Raw genomic sequence first — 16,899 nt, forward strand, 5'->3', positions numbered from 1 at the left:
GAAGACTGCTTCGAAAGCACCTTCCAAACCCATGACCTTTACCACCTAGAAGGACAAGGGCAGCAGATGCATGGAACATCACCGCCTGCAAGTTCCACTCCAAACCACACACCATCCTGACTTGGAACTTGTTGTTCCTTCACTGGGTTAGGATTAGGGTTAATCTCCCTTCCTAAAAACACTATGTGCTCCCCTCTTAACAGCACCCATACAATGTGGGCTGCAGTGGTTCAAGGCAGTAGCTCACAACTACCTTCTCAAGGGCAATTACGGATGGGCAACAAATGCTGGCCTTGCCAGTGATACCCACATCCTGTGAGAGAGTTAAAAAAATGGCTAAAAGGAGCAATTTAGATAAATTAGCTAAGGTAAAGGAGAACAAAAATATGAGGGTCTTGTAGAATACATTCTAGGTTTCAGAAGGAGGAAATTGCTCAATGTGAATAGCACTGATTTGAATATTGGCATTTAGGGAATGATATCTAAATTTGCAAATGATACCAAAATAGCCAGTATGGTTAATTCCAAAGGGAGTTGCAAAGCGATATTGATAAGATCGGGAGATGGACTACAAAATGCAGATGCAATTTAATGTCATCATTTGAGAGGTGATGCATTTTGGCAAATAGAAGAAATATTTACGCACCAAAGGCTTGGTGCTGTGCAGAAGCAGAAGATTTGGAGGTGCAATTCCAAAGACATTAAAAGCAGAATCTAATTTGATTTAAAAAATTAAGTTTCAGGTTTATTTTAAGGCACATCAAAACAAATTTCAAGGGTAAAGAGTAGCCTGCATCAAACTTCAAGATCTCAGTTAAGAGTGCTGTGTTCAGTATTGAGCTCTACACCATAGGATGCGTATGGAGGCTTTAGAGAAGGTACAGCACAGGTGAATAAAAGAAACAGAAGCAGTAGCAGCTATATGGCCCATCAAACCTGCTCCATTCAAGACTATTACAACATCTTCTACATCAACTCCATTTTCCACCCTATCTTCTTGATTTCCTTGGTGCCTAAAAACCTATTGAACACAGGCTTACTAGATTGTAAAAGTTTCTAACTGTAAAAAGTAGCAAAAGTAAATCTGAGTCCTTTAGTGGCTGAGAGAGGAGAAATTATAATAGCGAGTAAGGAAATGGCAGAGACATTAAACAAATATTGTGACTCTCTTCACAGTAGAAGATGCAGAAATATACCAGAAATGGGGAAGAACCAAGGGTTCAATGAGTGGAACATAAAATAATTAACGTTAGTAAAGAATATGTACTGGAGGAATTAATAGGACTGAAAACTGAGAAATCCCCTGAACCTGATGGCCATATCCTAGGGGTCCAAAAAAAGTGGCTGTAGAAATAGTGGATACAATTTTCCAAGTTCCAAGATTTTAGAGTGGTCCCAATGGTTTGGAAGGTAGCAAATGGAACACTGATTTGCAATAAAGGAGGCAGAGAGAAATCCGAGAACTACCGGTCAGTTAGTCTGACGTCAGTAGTTGGCAAAATACTGAAATTAAAGAAGTGGTAACAGGACACTTGGAAAATTATATAATTAAGCAGAGCCAACATGGTTTTTACAAAAGGGAAATAATGTTTGAGAAATCTATCAACATCTTTTTTACAATGTAACTAGCAGTGTAGATTATGGAGAACCAGTGAGTGTAGTGTAATTGGATTTTCAAAAGGCATTCAATAAGGCGCCACATGAAAGGTGGCATAAGATAAGGGTTCACGGGGTTGGAGGTAATATATAAGCATGGATAATGGATTGATAATAGGACAGAAAACCAAGGGTTGGATTATATATATATATATATATATATATATATATACAAAACTTAGATGAAGGGACTAAAAGTAAGGTTCACTAGATTGATTTCTGGGATGAGAGGGCTGCCCTATGTGGAGAGATCAAGTAGAATTGGCCTATACTCTTTGGAGTTTAGGAGAATGAGAGGTGATCTCATTGAAACATAAGATTCAGAGATGTCTTGACAGGGTAGATGCTGAGAGGCTGTTTCTCCTGTTTGGAGAGTCTAAACCAGGAGCAACCATTTCAGACTGAGATGAGGAGAAATTTCTTCACTCAGAATATTATGAATCTTTGGCATTTTCAACCCCAGATGTCTGTGGATGCTGAGCTATTCAATATATTCATGGTTGAGGTCAATAGACTTTTGGAGTCAAAGGGAATCAAGGAATATGTGGATTGAGTGAGAAAGTAGAATTCAGATTGAGGATTAGCCATTATTTTATGAAATAATAGAACAGATTTAGTGGTCCAAGTGGCCTAATCCTGTTCCTATTTATTTTCTTCTTAAGATTGAATGCAAGAGATTTAGAACTGAAAGAAGAATCATCTCCATTCGACAAGTTGCAAGAGTATGCAACTCACTTCCAGGATTAGTGGTTGAGGCAATTATGTTAACTTTCAAGATTCGCTGGGTATTAGATTGGATATAGGAAGGCGGTGGTAAAATATAATTATAACTACCTTCTCACATGGAGGGTAAACACCAAAATGGGTTGGTTGGGCTGAATGGCTTGTTTCCATGTGGTAACTTCATATATATTTATGAGGAAACAAAGTGGTGTGGGACATAGCTATTGGAAGTAATTACCAAGCATGGGAACACACGCTCACATATCACTGTTTTGGTGTCAAGACTGCAGATGGGCAAGCAGTGACAGCTGATGGTTCAAACCTCTGACAACTCTAACATATGTGATGAAATCAGGAATGTGATACTGTACTGTGGATTTCTCAGTTAGTAAATTGGGTATTTCTTGAGCATCCTCAGGCCAGGCTGACCCAAACACAGTAAGTGCAACTCACTGTTCCGTGCCAATCTTTCAACATAATATCCGTGCAGCTTAGTTATTTTCCCTTTAACTTTGACATGTGTAAATTAGATGATGCCAGATCAATCACCTTATAATGCACCCTTCCGGATTTAATGATCTCTGAAGGGTAATCTAGTTGATGTATAAGCAGCAACCAATCCAAGACGACCTATTTTATGCAAATACCAAGGTTGAAAGATTCCACCGATGTAAACAGCCAAATTATTTCTTATTTGTACACATTAGCTAGCTTTTATGGCTGTTTATGCAATATTGATTTTATTTCTACAGATTTCTAAATTCAGAAACAAAGACAAGTGTCATGTGGCAAGGTTCGCAAACATGATGACCCAGACCTTCCAGTCTCTGGATCTTCAGAGACTGTACGTACCCCACAAGATGTACTTCAGGGCCCCATGAAAAGTCCTGACTCCATGGGAATTGCTTGGGAAGTATGAACTTCAGATGGGCAATTCTCTTGCTCCCCTTGATGCTCCAAAAAGCCTCCAAACTCTGAGTTAGATTTGAAGACTTCCAACCTACTTACCTGGATAGTTTACCCAGGAAGTGTTAGACATAAAAATATAAGTCTAATTCCTGGGTAATTATACAACTGACCCCTCCCTCCACCCAACTCACCCAACCCCACCCAACAGGATCAACCCCACCACCCAACTTCCCTCCGAGACAACTCTTCCCCCCCACACCAATCTTTGCCTGATTTGCCTAGCCCCACCACCCATCTACCCTCCTACTATTCTCCTGACCCAGCCTCATCAGACTACTCCACCATTCAATAACATCACAGCTGATCTGATTGTGGCCTTAACTCCACTTTCCTGCCTGTCCCCATAACCTTGGACTTCCTTGCCGATCAAAACTTGTTAACTCAGCCTTGAATATATTCAATGGCTCAGCCTCCATTGCTTTCTGTGGAAGAGAATTCCAAAGACTAAGGACCCTCATTAGAAATTCCTCCTCACCTCCATCTTAATTGGGAGACCCCTCATATTGAAACGGTGGACGCTAGTTCTAGATTCCCCCATGACAGGAAACATCCCCCCAGCATCTACCCTGTTATGCCCCTTCAGAATCTTACATGTTTCAATAAGATCATCTCTCATTCTTCTAAACTTCAATAAGCCCAAGCTTCTCAACTTTTCCTCATAAGACAATACCTTCAGCCCAGGGATTAGGCTAGTATACCTTCTCTCAACTACTTCCAATGCAAGTCTCTTAAGGGGACAAAACTGTACACAATACTCCAGGTGTGTTCTCACCAATGTCCTTTGCAGTTATAGCAAGGCTTCCTTACCTTTTTACTCCAACCCTTTTGCAAAAAAGGCCAACATTCCACTGGCCTTTTTAATTATTTGCTGTACCTGCATGCTAACTCTTTGAGATTCACTTACCAGGACACCGGGATCCCCCTGTACTGCAGCATTCTGCCTCTCCACTATGTATTATTCTGCTTTTCTATCCTTCCTGCCAACCTCAAATTTTCCCACAGCGAACTCCACCTGCCAAATTTTTGCCCACTCATTTAACCTCAGTTTGTAGACTCTTTGAATCCTCCTCACAACTTGCTTTCCTACCTGCATATCAGCAGCAAATTTGGCTAAAATAGTCAGTCCCTTCATTCAAGTCATTAATAACTGTAAATAGTTGAGGCGGCAGTACTGCTTGATTCCTGTGGCAGTGCACTAATTACAGTTTGCCAATCTGAAAATGACCCATTTATCCCAACTGTTTTCTGTTAATTAACCAATCCTCTATCCATGCCCAACAACAGGGTTCTTATCTTGTGTAGTAACCTTATTGAATGCTTTTTGGAAATCCAAATACACTACATCTACTGATTCCCTTTTATCCACTCTGCTAGTTGCATCCTTAAATAACTCCAATAAATTTATCAAACACAATTTCCCTTTCACAAAGCCATGTTAACTTTGTTTGATTGCATTGTGATTTTCTAAATGCCTTGTTACTACTTCCTTAACAATGGATTCTAGCATTTTCCTAATGACAGATGTTAGACAAACTGGCCTATAGTTTCATTTTTGTCTCCCTCCTTTCTTGAATAGTGGTGTTACAGTTAAAGTTTCCCAACCCGCTAAAACCTTTCCAGAATCTAGGGGGTTTTGGAAGATTACAACCAATGCATCTACCATCTCTGCAGCCACTATCTTTAGGATGCAGGCCACCAGGTCCTGGCTACTTAGTCCCATTAATTTTCCCAGTACTTTTTCTTTTCGTGGTCATGAATGTATTAAGTTTGTTCTTCCCTTCCTTTTGCCCCCTGCTTTTCCACTATTCTTGGGGATGCTGTGTCTTCTACTATGAAGATAGATATAAAATACTTGTTCAAAGTCTCTGCTGTTTCCCTGTTTCCCATTATTAATTCCCCAGTCTCACCCTCTAAGGGACCAACACTCATTTTGTATACTTGTAGAAGCTTTTACTATTGTTTTTATATTTCTTGCTGGTTTTCTGCCATACTTCAATTTCTCCCTTTTTTGTTAAGTCATCTTTTACAGATTTCTAAAATTTTCCAAATCCACTAATCTTTGCGACATTGTACATCTTTTGACATCATCCTTAACTTCTTTAGTTAGCTACGGATGGTGCATCCATTTCACTGTCTTGCTTCCTCAGTGGAATATATCTTTTTTGAGAATTACGAAATATCTCCTTAAATGTCTGCTACTGCTTGTTTTTCCAGGTTTCATTAGGGTACCTTGATTTTAAAACTGCCTATTCCTCTGTGAAGGCCACTGTTGATTATCATCTCTAATAAGCAATTTGCAACTTACTTATTCCAAACCTCTGTGCAGTGGCAAACAAATGGGAATAAGGCCAGATTTAATACAAAACACAAAATGCTTGTAGTCATAAAGTGCTCTTTATTTGAAAATAGCACCAAGCTGACAAATAATGTGCAGTTTTGCTTCTGATCCAAACATTTACATCTTCAAATAAAAGACTGTTTACCAAGATGTAGCATTTCTTCATAAAAGCAAAAGATCAAAGAGGATAAATAGAAAGGTAAAAAAAGTAGAGAAAATTTGGAAGATCAGAGAATAAGATGAAAATGCCATGAGTCAGTTGAAAATCAATAATTTATATACACAGTTAGCAAGCAGACTCATTGAGCAATATTTAATGGAGTCTACAGGGGTCTTGCCTGCCAGCTGGAGAGCTGGCAACAGCCCTGCTTCATCTCTTTTAGGAGAGGCCCGCGGAATTAAGTGGCACTCAAGCATTTAACTAGAGAGTGGCGGGCCTTTCCCAGGGGGAGGGCGAAGGAGAAGAAGGGGAGGATGGCAGAGGGGGAAGTCGGCAGAGGGGAAGGGGTGGGGAGGTGGCGGTAGTGGCTGGGGCAGTGGGGCAGAAGAGGAGATGGCTGGGGGGCTGAGTGAGGGGGAGGGGTGAGGTGGTCGAGGGGGGGGGGTAAGGGGCAGGGGGGAGGTGGCAGAGCAGGGGGAGGTGGCTGGGGGCAGCGGCAGAGGGGGGATTGGTGATGGAGAGGGACAGTGGCAAAGGCAGGGGAAGGGTGAGGGGCAGAAGAGGTTGGCAGCAAGTGTGGGAATGGTTCTACCAATCGCCTCTGAACAAGCTGCCTGCCCACATGCAACCCCAGACATGCTCCCCATGTGACAAGCCCACCACCCTCCCGTCTGATTAAATGTCCCATCACCAAACTCACTACCAGGGAGGGCATTAAATTTTGCCCATGAGCTCTAAGTCTAATACTTACGTATCCACAAAACACAGACATTCACAATACTCACAAATTTCAAAACAAACATAACAATTGTATAGAAATAGGGGACATTAGCATAGCAGACTCAACTTGACTTAAAAAAAATAAAAATAAAAGTTTGATTCTGTCAGAACAATAATTGACCAATAGCAGAGTAAGTTTTCCCTGAAATAATGATGTCCTGTTGGGATTTACACTGAACATCATCCCATGCCAAGATATTTATTTTTTTGTTTAAATGTGGTGTTCCTCTAGAACGAAGCAGAGCGTACCTTTCAACTAAACAAACGGAGTGCAATGAAGATTTCATAAAGTGATTTTCGTATTTCGAAAGCTTGAGTTGTCTCTGTGAAAGAAGATTAGAGAATGTATTATGGTGCACATTCAACGTAGTTTGAAATATCAGTTGAAGTAACAGTTACAAAGATTAAGGCATTTATTATATATGGAGCTTTCACCCCATGTAAAAAAGAAAACTAATTCAAATTTTCAGACTTGTTCAAAATCTCAATCTGTTTGCTAAATGCAATGCTCATAGTTTCCAGAACACATCATATTATTCAACTAACTTTATTTCACTAAAAAGAACATTACAATTACTTTATTCCAAAGATTTTGTGAATTAAGAGATGCACATTTCTTCACAGCATTGCATTAACCATTTTATGCTCTAAATTGCAAATTGAGCAAATTTCATTTTTTATGGACATTATAAAACTGTACTGTAGTGTTTTGTAAGAGCAGCCTATGCCCATCAGCTTCACACCTTATTCTCAACAGGCACTGTTGGCAATAAATTACAGCCTGATACATACGCTATATACAAGAAAACTGGAATCGGATAGAATTAAGTCCAATATAAATTAAGTTCTAATTATCCAAGTGATGTAGCATTATTGAAGTAATAAAAAGTAACCCCCTTTAGTATTATATTCCTTACTATTTCCATATATGGCAACCCAGTTTTGTTTTATCAGTGATGATTAAAGAGATGACAGTGCAAATAAAATAAAGGGATATCTCAAAATAAAATGGCCAAGTTCAAATTGCTCCAAACGACAGCGGGAAAGGAAGAGCAACGTACATGTAGGATAAATTGTGTGAAAAGAAAGAGGAAGACCGTATCCTAAAAAAGATTACTTCCAAATTAATTTACATTCCACAAACTGTATGACTAATTTGTTTTTTGAAACTCCCTTTGACCCATCATTGCAGGTTGCAGAGCAGGTTGAGAGTGTGGTTAATAAAGCATATGTCATCTTAGGCTTCATCAACAGGGGCATAGAGTACAAAAGCCAAGGGTACAAACATGGTTTGACCTCAACTGAAGTACTGAGTCCAGTTCTGGATTTTAGGAAGAACGTGAAGCCATTAGAGAGGGTGCAGAAAAGATTCACAAGAATGGCCCAGGGATGAGAAACCTCAGTTATGTAGAAAGATTGGAGAAGTTGGGACTGTTCTCCCTGGAGATTTGATAGAAGCATTCAAAATCATGAGAGGTCTGGACAGTGTAAATAGGGGGAAACTGTTCTTCTTGGTGGACAGATCAAGAACCAGAAGGCACAGATTTAAGGTAACTGGCAAAAAAAAACAAAGGTAATATGAGTATAAACTTTTCCATGCAGTGAGTGGTTGGGATCTGGAATGCACTGCCTGAGACTGGTGGAAGCAGGGTCAATTCAGGCTTTCCAAAGGGAATTGAATCATCATCTGAAAAAGGAAAAATTTGCAGGACTATGGGGACAAGACAGGGGAGTGGCACTAGCCAAATTGCTCCTTCAGAGGGCCAGCATGGACACAATGGGTCAAATGGACCCCTCCTGTGTAGTAACCATTCTACGATTCTATGAATGTAACCTCTTCATACTGATACTGATCTAAGTAGTAATTTTAGAGGGGATATGGGAGTTGCTCCGAGCAGCTACGAATAAGCATTTTTTTTTAAAAAGTGGACCCAAGTAGAATGAGCTTTTATTTTACTTGATTACTGACATGTTATAAGAAACACATTCTACTACTCACATCACAATGTCTTTTTGGTCATCAGTAGCATGGTTTCAACCAATACCAACAAGGCAATTATGTCTAAAATGTCAGTTTTATTTGTGTAGTATACAGGGCAACAAAAAAACCAATGCCATCAAAGAAATGTATTCTTGGAATAAATTAAACTCAAACAATTACACAGAAATGTTTCCAAAGACAAATTAAACTGGTCATAAATGACAAAATGATAAGGTACAAAATTCACTTCCTTAACATGCAAAAACAAGAGATAGGAAATTATACAAAATAAATTTGAGGTGCAAGGAGAACATACAGGATGCAAAAGAGCATACAGTAAGCATAAGCTATTAAACTGGAAGTATCTTGGCCCATAACTTCTGAGTTACGGGACAGCGTACCGAGGGGTACCCCAAAACTGTGCTGGGCGCCGCCTACTGGAAGTTCCCACATAGGGACTGCACAGCAATTGCCCAGGAAGTTCAAACTTTCATTAGACAATTTCCCTGCAATGGGAACCATCAAAAACTATAATATAAACCACAAACTTCGGGTGGTTCCAACTGTCTTGCAATAATAGTTACCCAGAAAAAGTTGGAGGAATTAAAACCACTCCCCCACTAACCTCCAAACCCGCTGACGGCCCCTCAATTAAACCCCACGGGACACACCCAGGGGACCAGCCTCCTCTGCTGGATTCCCCCACATGAACCCCCCTCCGCTGGATTCCCCCCACGGAAGCCCCCTTCCACTGGATTCCCCACTGCAGGAATCCCACTCGGCTGGATTCCCCCCTGCGGGACCCTCACTCGGCTGGATCCCACCCCGCCTCCCCCCTCTGCTGGAGTCACCCCGCGGGAGCCCCCCTCTGCTGGATACCCCCCCCTGCGGGACACCCACCCCTCCGCTGGATTCCCCCCTGCGGGACACCCACCCCTCTGCTGGACTCCTCCCCCCTCTGCTGGACTCCTCCCTCCCCCGCTGGACTCCCCCGCCCTTGCGGGAGCCCCACCCCTCCGCTGGACTCACCTCTCCTGCTGGATCTCCCCCCCCATGATGACCCCCTCCACTGGATTCGCCTCCAGGGGAGTTCTACGTGAGACACCCCTCAGCGCCCCATGCAAAATCCACAAGCCAGACTGTCCTGCTAGATCCATCATGTCAGCCTGCTCCTGCTCCAGAGATCATTTCTTCCCATCTTGGCTCCATTCTCTCTCCCCTTGTCCAGTCTCTTCCTATTTACATTCGCGATTCCTCTGATATCCTATGTTATATCAACAATTTCCAGTTTCCTGGCCCTAACCACCTGCTCTGCACTATGGATGTCTAGTCTCTCTACACCTCCATCCTCCACTAGGTCAGTCTGAGGTCTCTCCACTTCTTTGAATAGAGGCCCGAACAATCCCCATCCACCACCGCTCTTCTCCACCTGGCTGAACTTGTTCTCTCACTGAATAGATTCTCCTTTAACTTGTCTCACTTTCTCCAAATAAAATGTGTTGCTATGGGTACCCACATGGGCCCCAGTTATGTCTGAATTTTTGTGGGGTATGCGGAACATTCTTGTTCCAGTCCTAACTCAGGCCCCCTCCCACAACTCTTGGTCTCCAGGTGGAGGCTAAGCGGAAGAGCATACCAAAATCCAAGAATCCTACCCACCCGCCTCATCAAACACTACCTGCCCCACCGGCGGCAGAGTGTGCAGATCCAGCACTGGGCTTTTTAGTTACCTCAGGACGCATAACACCGGAGTGGCAGAAAGTCATCCTTGGTCCTGAGGGACAGAAGACAATGAAGCTGAAGATGACCACAAAGACGAAGACAAAGAAGAAGCCAATGACGACACGGAAGACTAAAAAGTACAACCACTGCAAGACTTTGCTACTTTTATATTCCATCTCCATTGCAATGTTAATTGGAGCAAAACACGTGTTCTACAGGGGTCCCAAATGTCAGTCATAGCTCACCTGTGTCAGAAGGTTCAGGGTACAAGACCTACTCCAGGACTTGAGTACTAAAGTTTAGGTTGTCACTCCAGTGCAGGACTGACCAAGTGCTGAAATGTTGTACATGCCATCTTTCAGATGAGGCCCAGTTTAAATGGTAGTATTCCTCAATCAACATCACAAAAATAGATTATTTGGTCAGCAAATTGATCTTTCTGGGAGCTTTCTGTGCACAAATTGGCTGCCATATTTCCAACATTACAACAATTATACTTCAAAAGTACTTCATTGACTGTAAGGCATTTTGAGATGCAGTATATAAATGCAAATTTTCTGGGTGTTAAAATTTTCTTCTTCCATTCCCAGGCTTACAGAACTAAAAACATCCTATAAATCAAAGTGAGGCTAAACATATTTCAACATTAGCTTAAACAGAAAAAGTCCAGCAGTACCAATCAAAACTAATATGCAAGGCTGGTAGAGATACAAAAGAAACTAAGCTCTCTGTAGTCTGCCAATATGGAAGTATAGCCTTGTTGAATACAACTAGCAACAGGAGGCCAGTCCTCAAAAATAAGGTGAGAGTGATTGCCCTTGACATCAAGGCAGCATTTGACCAAGTGCCCTAGCAAAATTAAAGTCTATGGAAATCAGAGAAATCTCTCCACTTGCCAGTAGCATACCTAGCACAAAGAAAGATGGTTATGGTTGTCGGAGCCAAACATCCTGGCTCCGGACTATCACTGCAGGAGTTATTCAGGGTAGTGTCCGAGGCCCAACTACCCTCAGCTGCTTAAATTATTTTCCATCCACCATAAGATCAAACATGGCTTTGTTCACTGAGGACTGCAATGTCCAGGACAACTCACAACATCTCAGATACTGAAGCAGTCTATGTCCAAATGCAGCAAGACCTGGACCACATTCAGGCTTGGCTAGTAAGTGGCAAGTAATCTGTGCACCACACAAGTGCCAGACAATGACCATCGCCAACAAGAGAGAATTTAACCATCTCCCCTTGACCATCGCCGAATCCCATGCTGGACTTTTTCTGTTTAAGCTAATGTTGAAATATGTTTAGCCTCACTTTGATTTATAGGATATTTTTAGTTCTGTAAGCCTGGGAATGGAAGAAGAAAATTTTACCCGCCCAGAAAATTTGCATTTATATACTGCTGTTCACGAATCCCTGGGGGTAACCATTGACCAGAATCTTAACTGAACCAATGATATATACATACTGTGGCTACAAGAGCAGATCAGAGATTAGAAACTCTGCGGTGAGTAACTCACCTCTTGACTCCCAAAGTCAGGCTCACCATGAGCAGCGCAATGGGTAAGCCACTCACCTAATATAAATTTCACACAGATTCTGCCCTACTATTCTAATCAAGCATTTCATTGAATCCCAATAGTTGCTCCTAATTTAACCAAACTAGTTGCCTCATGTTCCATGGAACTTGAGACTTCCTCTCAAGTCAAGGAATTGAGTGGAGTGGGGGAGAGACAGGGGGAGTGGCTGGGAGGAATTAAATATGGCTAGGTAGCACCATAATTAACTGAACTGGCTGAATGCTGAGAACATATCTGCCAGACTGGGCCTGTGGCAGATGGTGAGAAAACCAACAATAGGGAATAAAACAATTTGACCTTGCCCTCATCAATTTACTTGTAGCAAACATATTTGTCCATGACAGTACTGGGAGTTACCACTGCATTGTTCTTATGGAGATAAGATGTCATCTTCACACTAAGGAAGCCCTCCATCGTGTTGTGTGGTATAATCAACGTGCTAAACGCGCAAGATTCAGAATATATCTAGCAGCTCAAAACTGGACATCTATGAAACGTTGCAGGCCATCAGCAGCATCATTGTATTTAACCACAATCTGTAACCACATAGCTTGGCATATCCTTCACTCTACCATTACCATCAAGCCAGGGGTCAACCCCTGTTCAATCAGGAGTGAAAAGCATGCCAGGAGTAGCAACCAGCATCCCTTAAAAATGAGGTGCCAACCTGGTGAAGCTAGAACACACAATTAAGTGCATGCTAAACAGTGGAAGCGGCATGCGATAGAACACGCGATCCCACAACCAATGGAACTTATCAAAGTTCCGCAGTTCTGCCACATCCAGTCTTGAATGGTGGCAGATTGTTAACCAATTAACCGGAGGGGGCAGCTCCACAAATAACCTCATCTTCAATGATGGGGGGGGCCAGGGGCCAAGCACGTTCGTGCAAAAGGCAAAGCTGAAGCATTTGCAACCACCTTCTGTCAGAAATGCTGAGTGAATAATCAATCTTGACCTCCTCCTGAGGTCCCCAGCATCACAGATGCCAGTCATCAGCCAATTTGATTCACTCCACATGATATCAAGAAGTGACAGAAGGCACTGGATATTGCAAAGGCTCTGACAACATCCCAGCTGCAGTGCTGAAGAACTAGCTGGGCCCCTAGCCAAATTGTTCCAGTACAGCTGGCACCTACTCAACAAGATGGAAAAATGCCAGAGTATCTCCTGTCCATAAAAAGCAGAACAAATCCAATCTGGACAATTGCTGCCCCATCAGTCGACTCTCAATCATCAGCAATGTGACAGAAGGTGTCGTTGGTAGCATATCTAGTGGCACTTAAACATAACATAAGAATTACGAGTAGTAGCTTAAAGTTCCATTTAAATTAAATGTATCTTTTGCATTTGTAGCGTAGTCACAATAAAATCACCATCATAAAGGTGTTTCCTTCTAATATTAATTCACAAAAGAGTCTCCCTTTCTGATGTCAGTTTAATAGTGTGTGCAAATGAATGCAATTGAAATGAATAGCAATTCTTATACCCTTAGATAAACTACAGTGCATCTTTCAGGTCAGTAATTTGAACTGGATTACAACATAAGAAAGAAAATAAATCATTATTTCAGACTGATTCGAAAGGTATGGAGTGAGTGTTAAGAGAATAGCATCAATGTCAACTCTTTTCATTTCACCATCTCAGTTTTGGTGCCACTGATACAAGTGACTACTGACTATGTATTCACTACTTAAGCACATTCCTTCATATTTCACTTGATTTATGCAATATTGATTTAATTTCAATATTTTAAGTTTAATACCAAATATAAACACCTTGGGCTAAACAATTCTGTTAGCTCCTGACTGTACTCACTTGATACTGTCAGTATGAGTCTTGTATTCCATGATAGTATTAGGTGGTAAGTTTAGGACACGTCGTAATGTGTCTCGTATGCGAGCAGTAGTAGCTTGGTCACTGGCTGTTTTATTCCATATTGAGATAATGTCTTCCTAGTAATAAAGAGAAATCAAAGTGTGTAATTAGTTCTGGAGGATCACACACTGCGCTTTATCTCAAAACAACAATAATTTGCATTTATACAGCACTTTTAATATAGCAAAACATTCCAAGGCTCTTCACAGGAGTTATCAAACAAAATTTGACACCAAAACACATAAGGAAACTTGACAAGTGACTAAAAGTTTGGTCAAATAGGTAAGGGATGTCTTAAAGGCGAGAGAGAGAGAGAAGCAGATAGCTTTAGGAAGGCAACTCCAGATCTTAGGCCCAAAACAGATGAAGAGATGCCCACGAGAGATGAAGAGCGATAAAAATTGGGAATGTGCTAGAGACCCGAATTGGAGGCATGTACATATCTTGGAGGATTCTAAGAAATGGCGAGGCCACAAAAGTATTTGAAAACAAGAATGAAAATTTTTAAATTTAGGGGTGCTGGACTGGGAGCAAATGTAGACCGTCAAACACGGGCAATGGATGAATGGGACTTAGTGAAAATTAGGTAATGAACAGCAAAATTTTGAATGAGTTCAAGTTTACAGAGGGTACAAGATGAGACACTAGCCAGGAGAATATTGTCAATAAAAACTAAGCACTGGAAAAACTCAGGTCAGGCAGCTTCTGTGGAGATAGAAACAGAGTTAATGTTGAGTTCATTTTGACTCTTCCTTGGATAATTGCTGAATCTAAACATAAAGGCATGGATGATGGCTTCAGCAGCAGATGAGCTGGAGCAAGTGGGGAAAGGATGATCTTATGGAGGTTGAAGTAGGCTGTCTTAGCGACTGAGCAAATATGCTGTTGGTAGCTCATCTCGGGGTCAAATAGAACAACAAGGTTGCAAAAAGTCTTGCTCAGCCTCAGACTATGTGGAGGGATGGAGGTTGATGATTACAGAAGAGAAAAGGCAGGGACCAAAGGCAATGGCTTTGATATTTCCAATACTTAGCTGGGGGGAATATCTAATCAACCAATACTGGACAAACAGCTAGATGAATTGTCAGTAACCCTGCCTTCCGACTGCTACTTAACCAGCCAATGCACAAGCTGGAGAACCTTCGTCACCCCCTTTCACTTCTGACCCCATCGCAATAACTTCCAACCAAGGATTGCATGACATACATTATAAATTTAATATATTGTGCTTACATATTCCAATATGAATAAATACGAATCAACTAAACATAAGGCAAAAAAAATAAAGAAAACCATAAATAACTTAAGTGCATAACACTAATTATTGTAATCCTCTTTCAGTTATGAAAGATCAACCAATTACCGTTTTGAATTTTTAAACAGCTACCAGTTAACAAACACAAAAAAATCAAACAACTTTTCAAAAATCATTCATCACGTCCACTGAAGGTTAGAATTTCCTGCAGCAATGTTTCTCAACATAGGTCAGATTCTCTCTCTGGGGCCTGACATTTGAGGTCTACTCTATTCCTGAGATAGTGGTCCTCCTACTTAACACTATCTGCCTAGCTCTGCACATGTGGAGGCCTAGTGCCCTGTACCTCTTTTGGGATATCTATGCATTTGTGGGTTAACAGGTCACTTCACTGTCACCCTTTTGAATGTAACTAATCAGAGCCTGGAATTTTCTACACTTGATGGTCTGACTTGGGTTAGGCTATCACCACTACCTCCTTGCCAAACCTAAAAAGTAGAGCAAAAATATTTGGGTCTAGTTGCTGACAAATATCGGTACAGATCAACTCCTCTGTCCTCAATCCCACTCCTACCCATTTAATTGTAATAGACTGGACAGGGCCCTTCTGGCTTTTACACCATTCCTGAAGATAATGGAAATGCCTCAAGTCTAGCTGCTGCTTACATGGATGAGAACTCTCCTGGAAACTACCAGGTATAACCAGTATGCAATGGTCAGAATTTGGGTAGAAGTGAGACAGAAGGGAAAAGAAGAAGCTTTGAGGGGGAAAAAAGCTGTTAATGGCAAATTGAGCAGGGGGAAGAGTTAACAAAGGGAGTAGAGAAAGAACCAGCATGGACTGATTGGAGGGGGATAGAATCACAGAATCTTAATGGCACAGAAGGAGGCCATTCAGCTCATCAAGCTCTGCACCAGCTCTCCAAATGAGCATTTTGACCTAGTGCTTTGCCTTGCCTTTTCCCTGTACCTTTGCACATTGTTTCTATTCAAATAATCATCTAATGTCCTCACGAATGGCTCAATTGAACCTGCCTCCACCACACTTCCAGGCAGAGCATTCCAGACCCGAACCACTTGTGTGAAAAATAAATTTCTCACGTCACACTTGCTTCTTTTACATATCACTAAGTCTGTGCCCTCTCTTTCTTGATCCTTTTACAAATGGGAACAGCTTCTCTCTATCTACTCTGTCCTGCCCCCTCATGATTTTGAACAACTCTATCAAATTTCCTTTCAGCCGCCTTCTCTCCAAGGAGAACAGTCCCAACCTTTCCAATCTATCCTCATAGCTGAAGTTTCTTATCCCTGGAGCCATTCTTGTAAATCTCTTCTGTTGTACTCTCTATGTGTTCACATCCTTCCTGTAATATGGTGCCCAGAGCTGTACACAATATTCCAGCTGAAATCTAACAAGTATCATATATAAACTCAGCATAACAGTACTAGGATTAACTGAAGTGAAAAGAGTGCCAGTATGAAGTAGCACAGTATGGAGGTTGGGGGAAAAATCTCTGAAATAATTAGGATTTGGGTTAAATACATCAGTAAATTGTAAAATATAAAAGTACTTAAAATTAACCAAAATGCATTATTTCAATGCAAACTCAAAATTTATGGAATCACAGAATGTTAACAGCACAGAAGGGGGCTATTCATCCCGTTACTTATGCGCTGGCTCTCTGAAGGAACAATTTACCTAGTGCCACATCCTGGTCTTCTCATTGTGGCCCTGCACATTCTTCCTTTTCAGACAGTAACCCAATTTCCTCTTAAATGCGTCAATGTAACCTGCCTCCACAACATTTAGGCGGCGCATTCAAAATCCCAACCACTCACTGTATGAAAAAGCTTTTCCTC

General features: G+C 41.5%; 1 protein-coding gene across 2 annotated transcripts in view; it reads right to left on the minus strand.

The window, feature by feature from the left end:
* Positions 1-6,249: 6,249 nt before the first annotated feature.
* Positions 6,250-16,899, minus strand: part of eif4e2 (eukaryotic translation initiation factor 4E family member 2) — a 35,277-nt gene continuing 24,627 nt past the window's right edge. For both annotated transcript variants that reach the window (XM_041176925.1, XM_041176918.1), the window contains 2 exons: positions 13,725-13,861; positions 6,250-6,949 (listed from right to left, as the gene is read on the minus strand). In XM_041176925.1, the coding sequence (XP_041032859.1) occupies positions 6,910-6,949; positions 13,725-13,861 (177 nt within the window). In that variant the 3' untranslated portion in view covers positions 6,250-6,909. The remainder of the gene's footprint in view (positions 6,950-13,724; positions 13,862-16,899) is intronic.

Source organism: Carcharodon carcharias, chromosome 2 (genome assembly GCF_017639515.1).
Source record: "Carcharodon carcharias isolate sCarCar2 chromosome 2, sCarCar2.pri, whole genome shotgun sequence".
Lineage (NCBI taxonomy): Eukaryota > Metazoa > Chordata > Chondrichthyes > Lamniformes > Lamnidae > Carcharodon > Carcharodon carcharias.